The sequence below is a fragment of the Thermothelomyces thermophilus genome, chromosome 6, assembly GCF_000226095.1.
Source record: "Thermothelomyces thermophilus ATCC 42464 chromosome 6, complete sequence".
NCBI classification, from domain to species: domain Eukaryota; kingdom Fungi; phylum Ascomycota; class Sordariomycetes; order Sordariales; family Chaetomiaceae; genus Thermothelomyces; species Thermothelomyces thermophilus.
Window position 1 is genome coordinate 3,003,177 of NC_016477.1, and position 16,491 is coordinate 3,019,667.

General features: G+C 54.6%; 6 protein-coding genes across 6 annotated transcripts; 3 read left to right on the plus strand and 3 right to left on the minus strand.

Annotated features, from left to right (window-relative positions):
• Positions 1–2,138: 2,138 nt before the first annotated feature.
• On the minus strand, positions 2,139–3,493 carry MYCTH_2310800 (uncharacterized protein). Its single transcript, XM_003666228.1, has one exon. It carries the CDS (start codon positions 3,111–3,113, stop codon positions 2,250–2,252), a length of 864 nt encoding a protein of 287 aa, XP_003666276.1. The 5' UTR covers positions 3,114–3,493; the 3' UTR covers positions 2,139–2,249.
• Positions 3,494–5,463, minus strand: MYCTH_2310803 (uncharacterized protein). Its single transcript, XM_003666229.1, has 3 exons — positions 5,154–5,463; positions 4,514–5,099; positions 3,494–4,450 (listed from the first exon to the last, which is right to left on the minus strand). The coding sequence occupies exons 1-3, from the start codon at positions 5,393–5,395 to the stop codon at positions 3,599–3,601; spliced, it is 1,680 nt and encodes a 559-aa protein (XP_003666277.1). The 5' UTR covers positions 5,396–5,463; the 3' UTR covers positions 3,494–3,598.
• Positions 5,464–7,836: 2,373 nt separating this feature from the next.
• MYCTH_60316 (uncharacterized protein) lies at positions 7,837–8,988 on the plus strand. The gene is made up of 3 exons (XM_003666230.1): positions 7,837–7,970; positions 8,055–8,122; positions 8,230–8,988. Exons 1-3 carry the CDS (start codon positions 7,913–7,915, stop codon positions 8,617–8,619), a joined length of 516 nt encoding a protein of 171 aa, XP_003666278.1. The 5' UTR covers positions 7,837–7,912; the 3' UTR covers positions 8,620–8,988.
• A 325-nt stretch (positions 8,989–9,313) lies between these two features.
• On the minus strand, positions 9,314–10,851 carry MYCTH_2070352 (uncharacterized protein; the record flags this gene model as incomplete). The annotated part of the gene is made up of 3 exons (XM_003666231.1): positions 9,314–10,181; positions 10,234–10,618; positions 10,692–10,851. The coding sequence occupies 3 exons, from the start codon at positions 10,849–10,851 to the stop codon at positions 9,314–9,316; spliced, it is 1,413 nt and encodes a 470-aa protein (XP_003666279.1).
• Positions 10,852–12,241: 1,390 nt separating this feature from the next.
• MYCTH_2310810 (uncharacterized protein) lies at positions 12,242–14,065 on the plus strand. Its single transcript, XM_003666232.1, has 2 exons — positions 12,242–12,580; positions 12,640–14,065. Exons 1-2 carry the CDS (start codon positions 12,513–12,515, stop codon positions 13,817–13,819), a joined length of 1,248 nt encoding a protein of 415 aa, XP_003666280.1. The 5' UTR covers positions 12,242–12,512; the 3' UTR covers positions 13,820–14,065.
• Positions 14,066–14,210: 145 nt separating this feature from the next.
• MYCTH_2310812 (uncharacterized protein) lies at positions 14,211–16,369 on the plus strand. The gene is made up of 4 exons (XM_003666233.1): positions 14,211–14,505; positions 14,606–15,497; positions 15,558–15,824; positions 15,891–16,369. Exons 1-4 carry the CDS (start codon positions 14,470–14,472, stop codon positions 16,151–16,153), a joined length of 1,458 nt encoding a protein of 485 aa, XP_003666281.1. The 5' UTR covers positions 14,211–14,469; the 3' UTR covers positions 16,154–16,369.
• Positions 16,370–16,491: the final 122 nt, after the last annotated feature.

Sequence of the window (16,491 nt, forward strand, 5' to 3'; positions counted from 1 at the left end):
GTCCTGCAAGCCCAGTGTCCTACTGTTTGAAGTGTTTGCTTGGGACGCTGGCGAGCAGCAGGAGCCAATCATCGTCAGGCTTCCACTGGAAGAATCGAAGCATCACCGGATTGCACCCTCTCGGAATAGAAACCAGCAGAACCGCAGCTGTTCCGACAAATGTAACTTCATAGAACCATGCGAACTGTCCAACGAGAGAGAGCGAATGCATCAACTCGAAATAACTAGAGGGTTCGCTGTTTGTTACCTGGGCAGCACAACCTTCCAGCCCACTGTTCTTAGGACCCTTTCACCCCCTATTTACTCACTCACCTACTTCATGTTTCACGTTAATAGGCATAATTACTTGCTCTACAAGAATTTCGCCGGAAGGTTCCATGGACTCGTTTCAGCGGAGAGACGCTAGTGATTTGCGCCAACCGTCGGGCTTCCCGAACTCAAGGAGGTGCATCAAACCAGACCTCTTTGAAGTTGTTAGAAAGGCTCCCATAGCTACGATGGCTCGTTCAACACGAAGAGTACTTCAGTCAAAAATGCCAACAGAGCCAAACGCATTCATTACTGTAATTAATTAATTAGTAATTAATCCAAAACCTCAAACGGAGCTACGCTAGAGAGATCGTTTAGATCTTTCGACTGGCAGTGCCTTGTGCTTTTTTACTCCCAAGCTTGAGAATTGATTCATTAGGACACGAAGAATTTAATTAGGCAGCCTGGCCTTCATAGTGTTAGAGGCTTGGGATCGGAACGGACAAATCGGAGAAGGGCTGGTATGTAACCTGGCATCTGCATAAATGGCTCTGACCAAAATTCGCTTCTTTGGGGAATTTAGCCTCAGAATATTAGCGCTTTAATTACCAAGGTGGAAGCACTGGTTGGCATTCGTCATCCAGGGAATGCTCTCGTTGGACATACTCTCACTCCAGCCATCGAGCCCATTCACCTCTATGATTGGCTGTTAAACTGCAGGTCAACTTTGCGTTTCAGGGTTTCCTTTCCTACAGGCTTTGTATACTCTCTCGTATAGTACGTTTAGAGTCTGCTAAATGATTGAACAAGGCTAGGCCGAGCCGAGCGAGCGGGTTCTCACAGTTAAATATAATTACCCTGTCTAAACCAACATTGCTGTCCTATAATGAGGTACTAACACGACAAAGGAATCAATATTCTTTTCGACACTTTGTTTTATCTAATCATCTTGTCGAATTGACGCCATGATGGAGTTGGCTGTATGCGCTATGTACTCGTACTGGAGTCAAGTTCATGGGCATCCGCCCCATTACCTTAGGTACAGTCAGGAGTCAAAAGTATTTATCCTGCCACTCCACCCAATTAAACATTAAACGCGTTCCACGACGCGGACGCGTATCCTGCCTTTTCTGCCACATCCTACAGTTCAGCAATATAGACCTCAATATACACGATTTTATACGCAAATTGATGGCTAACCATAGCCGTAACCAGGAATTTGGTTCAACTTCTTAGGTAGGTAGTCAGCTGAAATCGACAAAGAACAAGTGCTAAGTGGGCTTCACTTCCCTCGCCTACAATTACCAGTCGGTAGAAACTACACCTGATAGTCCCAATACAATCCCCAAAAGCCTCAGCGATAGATTTCAATACTGGAATTTTGTCTAGGATACTCTCTTCGCTTTTCTTTACCTTCCTCTCACTTGTTTATCTCTCTTATCTCTCCTCTCTCTCTGTCTCTCCCTCTTCCTCCTTTCTCCCTTTCCTCTCTGTCCTTTTACATTTTTTTCCCGCTTTTTATTTTCCTCTCATTTTGCAACGCTTAGGTCAGGCGAGTGACTTTTTTGTGTTCAGTTCGCCCAACATTACACGCCTCATCGCGGCCGCAACCGTGGTGTTGGTAATAGCCTGCGGAGTGCACTTGTGTTGAACTGACACTTGGTACTCCCCTAGTGAATGCTAAGGGGTGGGACGATGGAATGAATGAATTGGCAATGTGGAAGCGATGGCCAATTCCGGACCGGGCCACCCTCCTAAGGATATCTGAACATGAATAGTCTCTCTGCCTAGAGTGTGGTTTCAATGTTGTTTTCTTTCCTTTCCTTTCCTTTCTTTCTTTCTTTCTTTCTTTCCTTTTTTTCCCTTATCTATCTTGAGAAGATGTCATCTACTTCCACTCGGGCGTTAAATATGCGAGAATGATTTGGCGCGACAGACAAGGTACCTGAGATACCGTACCTTAAGCAGTCTGCCTGTCGTGTAATTAATCCACCCAAGTTTCAAGACAAATCCATCGCAACAGAATCCGCCGCAGCCCGCGTTTGCTCACCGGCATTTGGCCCGAAAACAAACTTCTGCAAGAACTCGATCGCATCATCAATCCCCTCGGGCTCCTGAAACCAGTGTCCGCCAGTTATGTACTCCCTCCACTCGACCTGCGCTCCGAACCCCTTCAGCGTGTCTCTCAGTCGCCGGCCGTTATCGATCAGCACCAGCGGATCGTCCGCGCTGTGCTCCAGCAGCACCGGTGTCCGCCTCAGCACTCCGTTCTCCCCGGCCGGGGGAGAGCCGGGAAGGGCGAGCACCTCTCGCATCCCCTGCAGGCTCCTCCCCGCGAAGGGGCAGCGAGCGCAGAAGGCCAGCAGCGCCGCCAGCCGGCCGCCGCCCTCTGCGGGGATGTCCAGGTTGAACAGCGTGTGCACGCTCGTGGCCCCGCCCATGCTGATGCCCGCCAGGATGACGCGGTCCCAGCGGCCCCCGAGCTGGGCCGCCTCGCGCGCGATCATGTCGCGGATCAGCGGCACGCTCTCGCGCAAGCCCTCGACCTGCACTTCCTCGCGCTCGCTGAAGTCCTGCGCTGTCCACAGATCGAACCACTGCGGGAAGATGTGCGGCCGCGGCAGGTTGGCCGTGCTCGCCACCTGGCGCATTGGCGCCTGCGGGAAGACCCATCGCAGCGTGGGGAAGGTGTCGAATAGGGTGGTGCCCCGCGACGAGTGCCATTTGCGCAGGGCCCGGCTGAAGGATTTGATGTTGTCTCCGCGGCCGTGGAGGAAGATGATCGTGTGGGTGTGGGGGTGCGGGGGTGAGGGCGGGATGGTGATGACTGGGAGATCTCGGGCGGGGGCGGCGGTGGTCGACATGTTTGAGAGCCGTCGTTCGGTAAGAGTGTCTTTCGGCTTGGTTGTGGCCAAGGCTATCGTGAGGCTGTAGAAGTTGGAACTGGAGGGTGAGAACGAAATGCGTCGTCCTTGTTGCTGATATTGGTGCAAAGGTGTGTGCCTCTTGACGTCTTGGCAGGGGTTCCTGTTTCGCTGGGCTCGGGTCGTATCGCTGCAAGTGATGTTGGTTGATTGAGGAGAGTCGAGGCAACCAATCCCCTCGCAGCTCCCCCCCCCCCCTGCGCAGACAAAAATCATGTACGGAATGAGAAAGCAGCAATGGGGCGAAGCACCTTCCCGTCGCTCATGTTGGCGCTGCTACGCCTCAACATCTCAGTGTGATCAGACGAAAACAACTCGAAAAAGGGTATCATGAATTCAATGTTCTTCCGCCCTTTGAACCGTTCGCCAAGGAATGCAAACACAGTTGACCAATACCGCATACCAATGTTGACCAAGCACCTAAGTTAACCCCACGTTCCGCCGCCACCGCCAGTCCTCCCGGCCCTGCGCTGAGAGCTCAACCGCCAATCACCCTCGTTGGCGTACTTATTGTACAACGGCTGGATCCTCTCCGCCCTCTTCCTCTTGCTCAACCGATCTGTCGGTGCGATCTTGAAGAACGTAGGGGCCGCATCCACCAGCCACTTCGGCTCGATCGCCGTCGTAAAATGCATGTACTCGCGAGTGGTAAGCACAAGGGTGTGATAGATAACCCACTCGGCCTGTTTGCCAAAGAGCGCCGAGCTCGGGTGCAAGTACACAGGGGTGCCCTCCGTCAGCGTCTTGTAGCCTTCCTGCGGGTCCTTGCGAGCTGCGTTTCGGAAGAAGCCCGCACAGAGCGACTGGCGGATCTTGTCGGTGTCACGGCCGCAACTGATGATCGGATGCCGGTGACGCTCCATAATCTTGACGATCTGCTCGCGGACATCTTTGGCGCGCCGCATCGAACGAGCCTGGATGAAATTCTCAAAGCACCAGGCATTGGCGTAGCCGCTATTCTTCCACGCCGTGTACACGTTCAGCAGCGTGAGGTGGTCACCGGAAGGGTCGTGAAATTTCGCCTTTTTCTGATCGGCCTGGGCCTGCTTCTCTTTTGGCCGGTAAAAGATTTGGAGCAAGTTGAGCATCGAGACAATGGTGACCATTTCCTCGGAACATCCCTTCTCGACCGAGGCGATAAGCACCTTGGAGAGCGACGGTTCCATGGGGAAATCGGCCATCTTTCTCCCCTGACGGGTGAGCAACCCTTCGTCGTCCAGAGCGCCCAAGGCATACAGTTCCTCGAGGGCCGTAAGCATGGTATTGACGGGTGGTGGCTAAGACGGGGTTAGCAATCGGGAAGCCGGACCAAGCAAACAGGAGCCAGCCAGATCACTCACATCCATAAAGTCGAAGCGAAGAAGGTCGTTGATCCCCATGGCCTTCAGCATCAAAATCGTATGGGACAAGTTCTGCCGCTGAATCTCGGGGATTGTTGTGGGCAGCATTTCCGACTGAAAGGCCGCTTCGGTGTACAAGCGGAAACACTTGCCCGGCCCTGTCCGCCCAGCTCTCCCCGCCCTCTGGTTTGCCTGCGCCTGGGAGATAGGGGTAACGACCAATGAGTCCATTCCAAGCTTTGGATCGTATGCATTCTGCTTCACGAAGCCGGGGTCGACAACGTAGTAGATGTAGTCAATAGTGATGGAGGTCTCGGCAATATTCGTGGCAACTACGACTTTGCGGCTGCCGGGCGGTGCGGGTTCGAAAATCCTGCTTTGCATCTCGCTTGGGAGCGCAGAGTAAACCGGCAAGATGATAAGCTCTGGGACGCCAGGCCCCAGAGCCTTCATTCTTTCGTACAGGATCTCGCAGGCCGTGTCGATCTCCTCCTGACCCGTCAAGAAGACGAGGATATCGCCCATCGGCTCGCTCAGGTGGATCTGCATCACCGTGGTCAACGCGGCATCGAGGTAGTCGGACTCCCTGCCAAGAGGTTAGCCATAGACCATGGTGAAGAGAGAAAGATGCTAAGCTTACGGTTCTCGAGAGTAGAGAATTTCCACAGGATATGTTCGGCCAGGGATCGTGAAGATGGGGCAGGAGTTGAAGTACTCGCTGAATTTTTCAGCATCGAGAGTAGCGCTGGTTACGATGACTTTGAGATCGGGCCGCTTCTTGACGGTCTTCTTCAGCAAGGCGAAGAGGACGTCTGTGGCAATTGTCCGTTCGTGGGCTTCGTCCAGCATGATAACGGAGTACCGCTTAAGGTCAGGGTCCATGAGGATCTCACGTTGCAACCTAGGCCAAGTCAGCTGTATGGCTCGCAGGGCTTAAAGGGGACTCAAATACTCACATCCCATCAGTCATGTACTTGATCTTCGTCGCGGGACTGGTGACGTCTTCGAATCTGATGGTATAGCCAACCTCCTGGCCGAGCTGACACCCAACCTCTTCCGCAACGCGCTTTGCAACTGAGACCGCAGCCACACGACGAGGCTGCGTGCACCCGATCATACCATTGTTCGTGAAACCAGCCTCCGCAAGGTACTGCGTAAGTTGCGTGGTCTTGCCCGATCCGGTTTCGCCCACGACGATAAGAATCTGGTTGTCTTTGACCGCCTGGATAAGCTGCTCCCTGAAGGCAAAAACAGGCAAAGACTCCCGTTGTTCCTTGATAGTCATGTTGGTCCGTTTCCCAAAGGACTGGTCCTTGGAAATGGCCTTCTTCCACTCCGGCACGGCGCTTGGATTCGACTGAGCGGCCTGAGAACGCTTCTTGAGGTCGCTGGCGAATTGTCGGGTCTCGGGGTCGGCCATGGGGTCCTGCCACTGTGACGACAGGTCAACCTTGGAGTTCTCTTCCCGTGCCTCATTTTCGTGTAGCCGAAGCTCCTTCCTTTCCCTTGCCAGGTTAGTACCGGCCATGGCTGCTCGATTCAGTGATCCGTCAGGCGCCTTGACCACCCGAATTGGTGACAGCTCAAGCGATTGCTTGGTCTGACCTGCAAGGAACGGAGGCTCCTCGTCTCGGATTTCGATGTCGATATCCTCTTCCAGCTCCATCTGCCCATCTCCCCGAAGCGTCGCGTTGTAGTCTTCTTCCAGCTCGGGGTAATCCGATGCTTTCACAATCCCAGCAGCAATCATCTGACGAATTTCCCATCGTTCCGGGGAAGTCATCCTCTTCTTGTGGCCTCGAGCAGCCGCGGATGCTTGGGAAGAACCGTTCGCCCCGGTACCCATGCTAGCCGCGCCTCTACCTCGTTCACCTAGAGCTTCCATGTTGGCGCCAGAACCCAACCGCATTTGTGGTGCGAGGTCCATGCCCGTCTCTTGGTCCACATCCTTCATCGAAAGACCTATCCGGTTGCCCTCAACCTTGATAACCTTGACCTTGACCTTCTGTCCTTTGGAAACCACGTCGGAAGGGTGGTCGACTCGTTGTCCGAATGCCGATATGTGAACCAGGCCATCAATCTTCCCCCTCACGCCGTGCAGGTTCACGAAAGCACCGAAGTCCTTGACACCCGTGACATGACCGTCGTAGATCTTATACAGCTGGGGCGTGTCGTCCAGCTCCTGCGGGGGTGGCCGACGAAAATCGTCGTCATCGTCATAGCGGCCGTTTCTTCGTCGGCCTCGTGGTGGCGACTCTGACCTCGATCTCGACCGGTATCTATCCTTCCGTTTCCGACGCGAGTCATCTCGGTAGTCGTCTCGGTAGCTGTCTGGCGTGAGGCTGCGTTTTCGTGGGCGGTCCTTGTCCGCCTTCTTGGGTTCCAGGCTTTCTAGTAACGCCATAGTATCATCCAAAACCTCCACCTCTTTATCGGGGATTGCGAGCCCCTTGAAGATCTTGGTCTGTTCCTCCGTCGACCGCGCCGGTTTGCGGTCCTCGGTGGGGTTCGCGCGGTTCTGCTTCCCCTTGAACTTTGGGTGCATCGTTTGGACCAGTCGATCGATGCTCTCCACCAAACTGGGCGGGAAGTCAGCCCCCACCGCAGCCAGTTTGGCTTTGAAGTCCTCGAAGGAACCGCATTCTAAGCGTTGAGCGATGACAAACTCGGCCAGCGTCTTTTCATTGATGCCCAGATGATTCTGCAGTTCCGACGTGACTTTCGACACGAGGGACAGCAGCTCAAGCGACTCCAGGTCATCCATGATGTCGAGTCTCTGGATGAGCGAGCATGGGAAGTCGGCCTAGAAAGCTACGATAACCCAAGTTCGCAAGGTACGTTGATGGATAGCGCTCGGACAACCCGGAATTCTGCCAGCCACTACCGCCTGCAACCCTAACCCTGAACACACAGAACCGGGACTGAACTGTGTCGCCAGTTGTCCTAGTTGGTGTTTCAGAGAAAACCACTGGAATCGGGAAAAGGGCTGCAAAGGGGAAGAGGTCAGAGATACGTCCAATACAACGGATCGGATTGAGTGTTGTCATTGCTCATTTGAAAGGGAGTGTTCTATGTAATCCGTACAGGCCATCTGTTCATCTGTTCGTATTTACTTTTGTTCCCCAAGCTCAGTGGCACATACACTACACTCTCGGCAATGCAGAAGATCAGCCGCTGAATTGCCTTGAACGCGTAGTATGCGGGGCGGCCAGCGCCCCCGTGCCGCCTGAAGGAATCCAAGGACCAGATAGGATAAGGGCCATCCGCATTACGCAATGCCTCTCCACTGACCGTCCTGGCACTGGAACAGCCCACTTCCAAACGACCGACTTCAACCACGAACCCATCACCGTTTTCTTTGCTTGCTCAATATAGTTTGCCTGAAGCGATCTCATAACAATGTGCTCGACCGACATCTTTCTCGGTCTTCTCGCCGTCATTTTCCCACCCGTGGCAGGTCAGTTTACCCCGCATTCCGGGCTGGTGCGCGTAGCAGTCGAAACCATCATCAGCTGAAGCTCACAATCCTCCGTGCAATCAGTCTGGGTAAAGCGCGGCCTCTGCTCTGCCGACTCCATCATCAACATCCTCCTCTGCGTTCTTGGATACGTACGTCCTCACCCGCCTTCTCTCTTTGTTGCTCACATCATCCCCTTCTTAACCAGCCCCCCCCCCCCACGTTTGCATGCTTCAACTAACACCGGACCCCCTCCCAGATCCCGGGCCTCCTCCATGCCTGGTACATCATCGCCAAGTACCCTGAACCGCCCTACGACTATGAGTACCAGAGCATTCCGCATGACCCGGAACACGGCCGCATCTACGTCTTCGTGCACAACGGCGGCCACGGCCAGCCGCAGACCCAAGGCTACCAGCCGCAGGAGCCCGCTCACGCTCAGGCTCCCAAGCCGCAGGGCCACATGAACTACGGCACCACGGGCGCGGCTGCTGCGCCCCAGTTCCAGCCCCCGCATCAGCACCAGCCACAGGAGCAGGGCACTGCCAGCGCTGCTGGTACCGCTGCCGGGCCGAGCGACGCCGGTGCGCCGCCGCCGAGCTACGCTCAGGTTGTCGCGGGGGATTACAAGGTCCAGACGCATGACTAGAATGGTGTGAATGGGCTATGCTCTCTGACTACCCAGTATGGTGGCAGCATTGCAGCGGGCGGGGTTTTCCGCTCGTTTTTTTTGTTGCGACCCGCGGGGGGGGGGGGGGGGGGGCTCGCCGTGATACATAGTGAATTGGAATGGATTCGTGGGAATGGATCGTTTGCTTGTCCTGTTTTTTTGCGTATGGATTTAGTCGGTGTTTCAAGGCGGGTATAGTGTTTGTTTGGCCGATATTGGATTATTGGATGTTGGATGGCTTTGATGTTAGCTCATGTATGTACCACCGTCATGCGGTGACCGCCCCGCTATTCTGTTGATCATGCGGTATGTTCACTGTGTCATTATACAAACCACGAGGTCTCCAGGACTCGCATCGTGTAAAGTATCATATGCCTTTCTATCACCGTCAAGACATGGCTGAAGAGATTTACCGAGAACAGCCTCCCGATTGACAAGGGCAAAAACGTTGCGACCAGATACAAGTTAGGTCGTTAAACTAGGTTCACGAAGCATGAGCAACCGATCGAGTTCGGAGCGTATGAGGAATATAGACGGACAAGTTGGCACCGAACTAGGAGGCAATGTTTGCCGATCCACCGTGAGTTAAAGACCATATCAAAATACGCCGCTTCGGTAAGCGGCCTCCTCACCGATAATCTCACTCCTCAATACTTGATGCCATCATCAAATCTCAGCTCTCTACATCTCCCCCGTCGTTGTAACCTCCAGCTGGAGCGTCGCCGTCGGCCTCGTCCTCGCAGTCGTATATGCTCTTCGCCGGACGGTCATTTGGAACAGGTTCCTTGAAGTGGAACATCAGTTCTTGGGGTAAAAAGACGTAAAAGCTCGGCCGGACCTGGGTCACGTATTTGATGAACTTGAGCCCAACGTTCAGCGTGCAAACTCCAATGGTCAACTTCATACCCACCACCAGCAGGCGGAGGATGTCCTCTTCAAGGATAAATTCGCTTTCTTTGTCAGCCTCCGGAGGGATGGTCGCCGCCATCGTGTTGTCCCAGCCGTCACGCACAATCACTGGGCGGGCGATAATAGTGCCGCAAGGCTGGATATCAGAATAGCCGGTGAGATGTTGGTTAATGGCCTTGTACTTTGCCCGAATGGCATCTGTTGGGAGCTTGATGGCGAGGACCTCGAAGGTGAATTCGGCCGTGTCGGTGACGAACCATTCGCTGTTGGTTGGAAACCGGTCGGCTCCCATCAGAATCGAGATCGTAGCTGCGTGGCTCACTTTAGCCTGCTTTGGATCTGGCAATGCCTTCTCAAAGTAGTTATCAACGCCTGAGGAGCCGTCATCTTGGCTGACATACAGCACCCTGAGTGCGGCATTGAACTGACCGGGAAGTAGTTGTAGCAGTTTTGTCGTGGCCGGGATTTCTTCCAGCGCCCTTAAGCACACCCTTTGCGCATTCTTGATGTCGTCGGCATACTCGGGGCACACGTCGTGGAGATCGACGTACTTGAGAAAATTGAGGACCACGTCGACACCCATGAAGAACTGGTCGGTTTCAGGGCCAGTCAGGGCGGGAAGGTGTTCAGATCTGATCATGTCAGCGGCAATAAACGACGGCAAGTGCGGGTCGGGAAGCTCACACAAAACCAGCGGCAACGCCCGTGAAGTCGACGTCCCAGTGTTCCGGATAGTTCGGGTTGTAAAACCGTGGGTTTCGGTTTCCGTCCCCGCCGCGCTGAATCACATCGTCGGCGGTCATTTCGCGAATGGAGTTTTTGGTAGCATCCTCAAGAATATCGTCTCCGATGGTACGGGTGCTTTGAAACTGTCGAACAGAGGCGTCAATGCCTCCCAGGAGGAGGTATCTGGAGAAGAGATACTCGCGGTCTGAGTTGAGCCGGCGGCGGGCACGGTACCGCTGGATGCACTCCTCAATGCGATCAACGAAAGGGCGATGCGGTGGGTAAATGACATCCCTTTCTTCGTTGTACTCGGCCGGAGTCATGGGCGGATCGCAGTAGAATTCTAGTATTTGTAAGCCGGTACGACCGACCAGAACGGGGAGACACACAGCCTCGCTGCAGGTCTTGAAACTTACCCTCAAATCCAGTGCCACGTTTCTTCGCTCCGGCGCTACGCTTCTTGTTCTTCTTCTTCTTCTTTCCATCCTGGGATGCGTCGGCTTCCACTGTGACATCTTGGGTGCCCTCGAGCCGTGACTGCTCGTCGGTTGGAGCATTTCTCTGCGAGCGCCCCATGGGTAAGTCGAAGTCCGAAGATGAAGCCATTTTCGAGTGCTGCCGAAAGAAAAAGTCAGTGTTTTACACGAATGGGCTTTGTGGCTGGAAATGCAGTTTACGGAGCTCTTTATCACTCATTCGGAAAGCATGCGAACAAGGGTTTTGTATACTAGAGTTGGCAAATGGGTGGGAAAGAGAGACAGGCGGGAAGCTAATAAGTGCTAGAATGGGAAGGGGGGCAAGGCTTGAAGGTTCACAGCCTTACTGTTTGGAGCATCTTCCTGTTGTTTGTAGTTCCCATGAGGTGGCTTCAAGATCGGAACCTGAGCAAATCAGATAAATGAACCAGTATGGAGGTCCATTCGAAGCATGGCGCGGGAAAGGAACAGTTCAGAAAGCAGGCAAGAGCAAACGGGCACCCGCGGAACGGGCACCCGCGGTTTGAGAGCGGGTTGACCACTTGGGAGGACCGGTCTCTACAAGCCGTAGGCACATCTTACGAGGGGATAAGTAGGCCCTCTGTTACTGTTGGCGGGTGTGTGTACTTAGGTAGCCTACCATTCTTAGGTAGTGATATGACGAGCAGCTTCCACGGTTCAGCTTTCGACTGGGTGGTTGCCCTGAAGCTCAAGAGCGGATGTCCATCGGGCCGCTTTGCAACTTCGCATCGGGTTGGTGGCGGCGGCCGTCGCCGCAATACTCACGAGAACTGCATTTTCCAGAATGTAATTCGGTTGGTGCTTTAGAATAGCAAGCGAGGCTCAAACCGCCAGGAGGCGTAGATGGCCAGTGTCACTGGAACAGCTCGGCCACGCTTGCGATTCAGCTCGGAACCCCGCAGCCTGGGAGATAAACCAACCGTGTCAATCTTGGGACTTACCCGCAGCGCCGTTTCAGGGGTGCCATTGACCGGAATGGTAATTGATCATTGGGTGATGCGGATATGCTGCTGGCGCCATGTTGGCAGCCGGTAGGCTGTGTTTGCCAGCGAGGAGGGTGTGAACCTGGCAGGCTGACAAAGGAATTAGGACTGAGAGACGGGACGGGACGGTCTGTCCATATCAGATGCTGTGGATGAACATGATTTCCTGCTGCTCGTGATGGCAGCGCAGTTGCCAACATTCCTTGAATTCCTCCATTTGATATGGGTGTGGTTATGTTCCCAGTTTGGCAAGCGGCCAGGGAATGACATGCAGGTCTCCGTGGTTGGAGGTCAGCTTGACGCGTGACGATTGATGAAAGGGCAATGGGCAATCCCCGCGAGTACCCTGCCGGGGTCAGCCCGAATGCGCCTCGTTTGTGTGACCTGATTGGCCTGAAGTTGGACTCCCGAGCGTTTGGGCGCCAGCGGGGCGATCCGCCATTTGCGACTCCGCAAGTTTCTCAACTCCTAGTGTAATCCTTTAATCTTGACTGCTCTCGGGGCGTGCTGTCGGTAGAAAATGCCATGGTTTCCGTTGTACGGACACGTTCTCTCTTTGTCTCAGATACCCACTCACGATACCTGACGACAAGCCAACACGTCATTTGCCGTGCGCCCATGCAGATGCAACCATCGCCTGTGGCCCAATCCCAACTCCCCACTAGAAGTATAAGTATCCACGGAGTCGGCCCCGGCTTCTTGCATCCCCAGCGCCTTATTACAGGACGGGGGTCCGGCTGCAGCCACGACCGACAGTATGGCCGCGAGCAGAGAACTTCCAAACCACGCTGATCTTCAACCATACAACCACGCGGTGGCAGGGCAGTAAGTGCGCGATCAAGGGGAACCGCCCAGTCAGGCTCAAGTGCTAATGCGCCACGCAGTGATGGAACACTTTCCGACATCGATGGCGAGCTGTTCATCAAGCCATGCGTACAGCAGGAGATCGACTTTTACGAAAAGACCTTCCGGGACCACCCCGAATTTGCCTCGGTGATGCCGCTGTTTTTCGGGACGCTTTCGCTTAACGATGCGACCGATATCAATTCGCTGAACGAGCAACTCCCTGCGGTTTCCGATCACATAAGCCAGGGCTTGAAGGAAGAGGCGGTAAAGATGGCGAAGGAGGCAGCGGCCGAGGCAGCAGCCGAAATAGCCGACGAACCGGTAGACATCGCATGGAAGCCGAACAAGAACAGGAAAATAGCGACCAACAAGTCAGTGGTTCTACAGAACACTGCCCACGGCTTCAAGAAACCCAACATTCTCGACGCGAAGCTCGGTCGGCGTCTGTGGGCCGATGACGCACCATTGGAGAAGCGGAGGCGGTTCGACGAAATCAGCAGGCTGACAACCAACGGGTCTCATGGATTTCGCATCGCGGGCATGCGCGTTTACAAGGGGTCCGACAACCCGGAGGAACTCGACGCCAACGGCTTCAAGGTCTACAACAAGGATTATGGCAGGTTTCAGGTCAACAAGGATAATATCGTCCAGGAGATGGCCAAGTTCATCTTCAACGACCGGGCGGGCATCGACAGAGAACTGGGACGAGCGGTCGCCCAGGCATTTCTGGAGGACCTGAAACGGGTAGAGGAAGTCTTGGCCAACTCTGAAACCAGGATGTACTCTGCCAGCTTGCTGTTCACGTTTGAGGGAGATGGCGAGGCACTCCGTGCTGCCATTGAGGAGAACAATGCCCTCGTTGATAAGGCAAACGCTCTGGAGGAGGATGACGGAATCATCGTTCGGGGACGCAAGGAGCTCGATGCCGGGAAACTTAACGGGATTATGGTTAGCCAGCAAGATATGGGCACAGTCGATATAAACGCGGTCTCCGGCGCCATTGAAGGAGACGTCAAGGTTGTGGAACTGATGGGCAACGTCGCTTCCGATGGCGAGGATGACGACGACGACGACGGCTTCTCCACCCTACCGCGAATCTACTCTCTCAAGCTCATCGACTTCGCTCATGCTGAGTGGGTGCCCGGTCAGGGGCCCGACGAGAATAGTTTGCTCGGCGTTCGGAGCCTTATCAAAATATTCGAGGAGTTGGCTCAGTAAGGGATAGATGGACTAGTCAGGCTTTTTTGTTTGGTTTTGGGCGGTGATCAATTGCGTTTCGCACGACAAGAATAAAGAGCGGGATAAACATCGTTACGAGCCCATGACCTTTATGACGCAGAGGACTTAGAGGTGCGGAGGATTTTTTTTTTCTCAATACCCCAAGGTTGGCGTTGGTTTCTTGATTTCGTCAGTAGCTAGCCGGTCATCTCCCTATTTATTTTATTGATCATCTGCATTTCAATGACCTGCCTCTCGAGACGTGGGAACTGGTTCTCAGATTTGATATGATCTCTTCTCAACTTGAACTTTCGTGGCGCGTTCTTCAGGTGCTTACCTTAGCTCCAACAGCTAGGTCCTAGGTACCTGAGGAACTATGGTTAGATTGCCTAGGTTTTCCTGGTACGGTCTACGAAGAAGTGTTGTTGACTTTCAAGATCCAGCCGCTGCCGGGCACCCCGCGATACGGTGTTTACAGTACAAATCCTACGCTATTCCCACTGAACTTGTTACGCTATGCCCCACCTTTTGCCTGCCGGCGTAACCCAAACCTCCCGTGCAGCAACCCAGACTTAAGCTCAGAGCTGCTGGAGCTCGATCCGAGTCCCATCCGACGCTGAGCACACGGCACCGCAGATGAGGTCGTCGACATGTCTATCCCAGGCCTGGGGCAGATTCCTCCGCAGGTCGGTATTCTTTCGCTATCGAATTCCCCGACTCGTTTCTTGACTAATTCCGACCACTTCCAACCAAAAACAACGAGAGCGCCGCTAACTGACTTCGAAGCAACCAGCGACTCCTACAACTCGAACAATAACACTCCGGCCCTTCTGGGAATGGCGGTTTGAAGTGCCCCGGAGCTCCGCATCCCAGGCGGGCGCGACCGTTCGGCTCACCAGTGGCACGGCTGAGCGCGACGGTACCGAGCTAGCCTTGAATCACACCTACACCTTCCCTCGCAATACCAAGTCCAAGCTCCTCACATACACGGGGGCCACCCTCGAAGTCAGCGGCGAATGCGTCGACCGAGTTGCGCAGTACAACACCCCGGAGGATTCGCCCCAGCTGCCGGTACTCAACCTCCACTTCGCGCTGCAGGAGTTGCGGGGCGCAGCCGCCGCCAACAACAACAACAACAACCACAACCACATCATCAACCACAGCACCGGTGGTAACAATGATAAACATGGGGACGGTGGCGGGTCCAAGCCCCCCGGTCCGAGGGTCATGATCTGCGGTGAAAAGGACAGCGGCAAGACGACGATGGCGCGGACGCTGGCCGCGCTAGCGACGCGCGTCGGCGGACAGCCGCTCGTGGCCAGCGTCGATCCGCGCGAGGGCATGCTCGCGCTACCCGGGACGGTCAGCGCTGCCGTGTTCGGGACCATCATGGATGTGGAGGACCCCGCGGCAGGGTTTGGCGTCAGCGGCACGCCGAGCAGCGGGCCAAGCGCCGTGCCCGTGAAGCTGCCGATGGTGTACTACTTTGGGAGGGAGAGGGTGGATGAGGATGTGCGGTTGTGGAAGCAACTGGTGGGGAAGCTGGGAAGCTCGGTGAAGGCCAAGCTGGAGGCAGACGAGGTGGTACGGGAGGCTGGCTTAGTGCTGGATACCCCTGCGGCAAGCGTGGCGAAAGGAGATCTGGAAGTTCTGGAGCATCTCGTGAAGGAATTTGACGGTGGGTGGGCTTCCAGATCCCAGGCCCCGACCCTGGATGGCAGCGGCTGACTGTTGATAGTGAATATCGTGGTCGTTTTGGGCTCGCCTGGCATTCATGGCGAGCTACAGCGTCGCCTAGAGTCTCAAAAGACGGTATACGGAGAAAGCATCACTCTCATTTCGCTCGAAAAGTCCGATGGTGTGGCAGGGAGAGATAAAGACTCCATGAAGTTTACTTTCGACGCGGCCATCAAGGAGTACTTTTTCGGGGATGCCAAACGGACATTGAGCCCGTTCACGCAGTCTGTCAGCTTTGACGACGTGACCATCTTCAAGTCGCCAGACGGTATGGCTTTCGTGCCCACAGCAACGATATACAGAACCCTTCTCGAGGAGGCTGACAGCATCCCAGATCCGTACAACGACCAGGCGATCCTCGAGCGGGCAGACATCTCGGCGGAGATGTCCCACTGGACACTCGCCGTTATGAACGCCTCGCCGAGCGACCCTCCAGAAGCGATTCAACAGGCAGCGGTCATTGGATTTGTGGCCATCGCAGACGTGGACGAGGACAGACGTCGACTCAAGATCCTCTCCCCTGTTAGCGGCCGGCTGGGAAACAGGCCAATGGTGTGGGGTCGCTGGCCGGAGCCGTATATCAATCTGCTGGGTTGACTCGTTAAACTTCCTTCCTCCCTTACACTATTTAATCTTCACTTGTATATTTCTTGTGTACTTTTTGGTTTCACATTGCTGGTGCGGTGCTACGAAAGGACTTTTTTTGGCCGGCGCTCTAAGATCGGGAAGAATGTTGAGGTTTCAAGACAACTCGTACAGTGTGGTGTACGGAAAAGGGCTCCATTCATTGCCGACCAAATGGTCAATGGATGTAATCCGGAGAGTTTGTTCCAGACGTCAAAGTCCCCTGCATGAGCTTCCTCCCGAAACCGGGCCTCGTGGTTTTTGCATCGCTGAGAGCCTCATTTCTCAGATAGAGTGACGAGATCTATGGT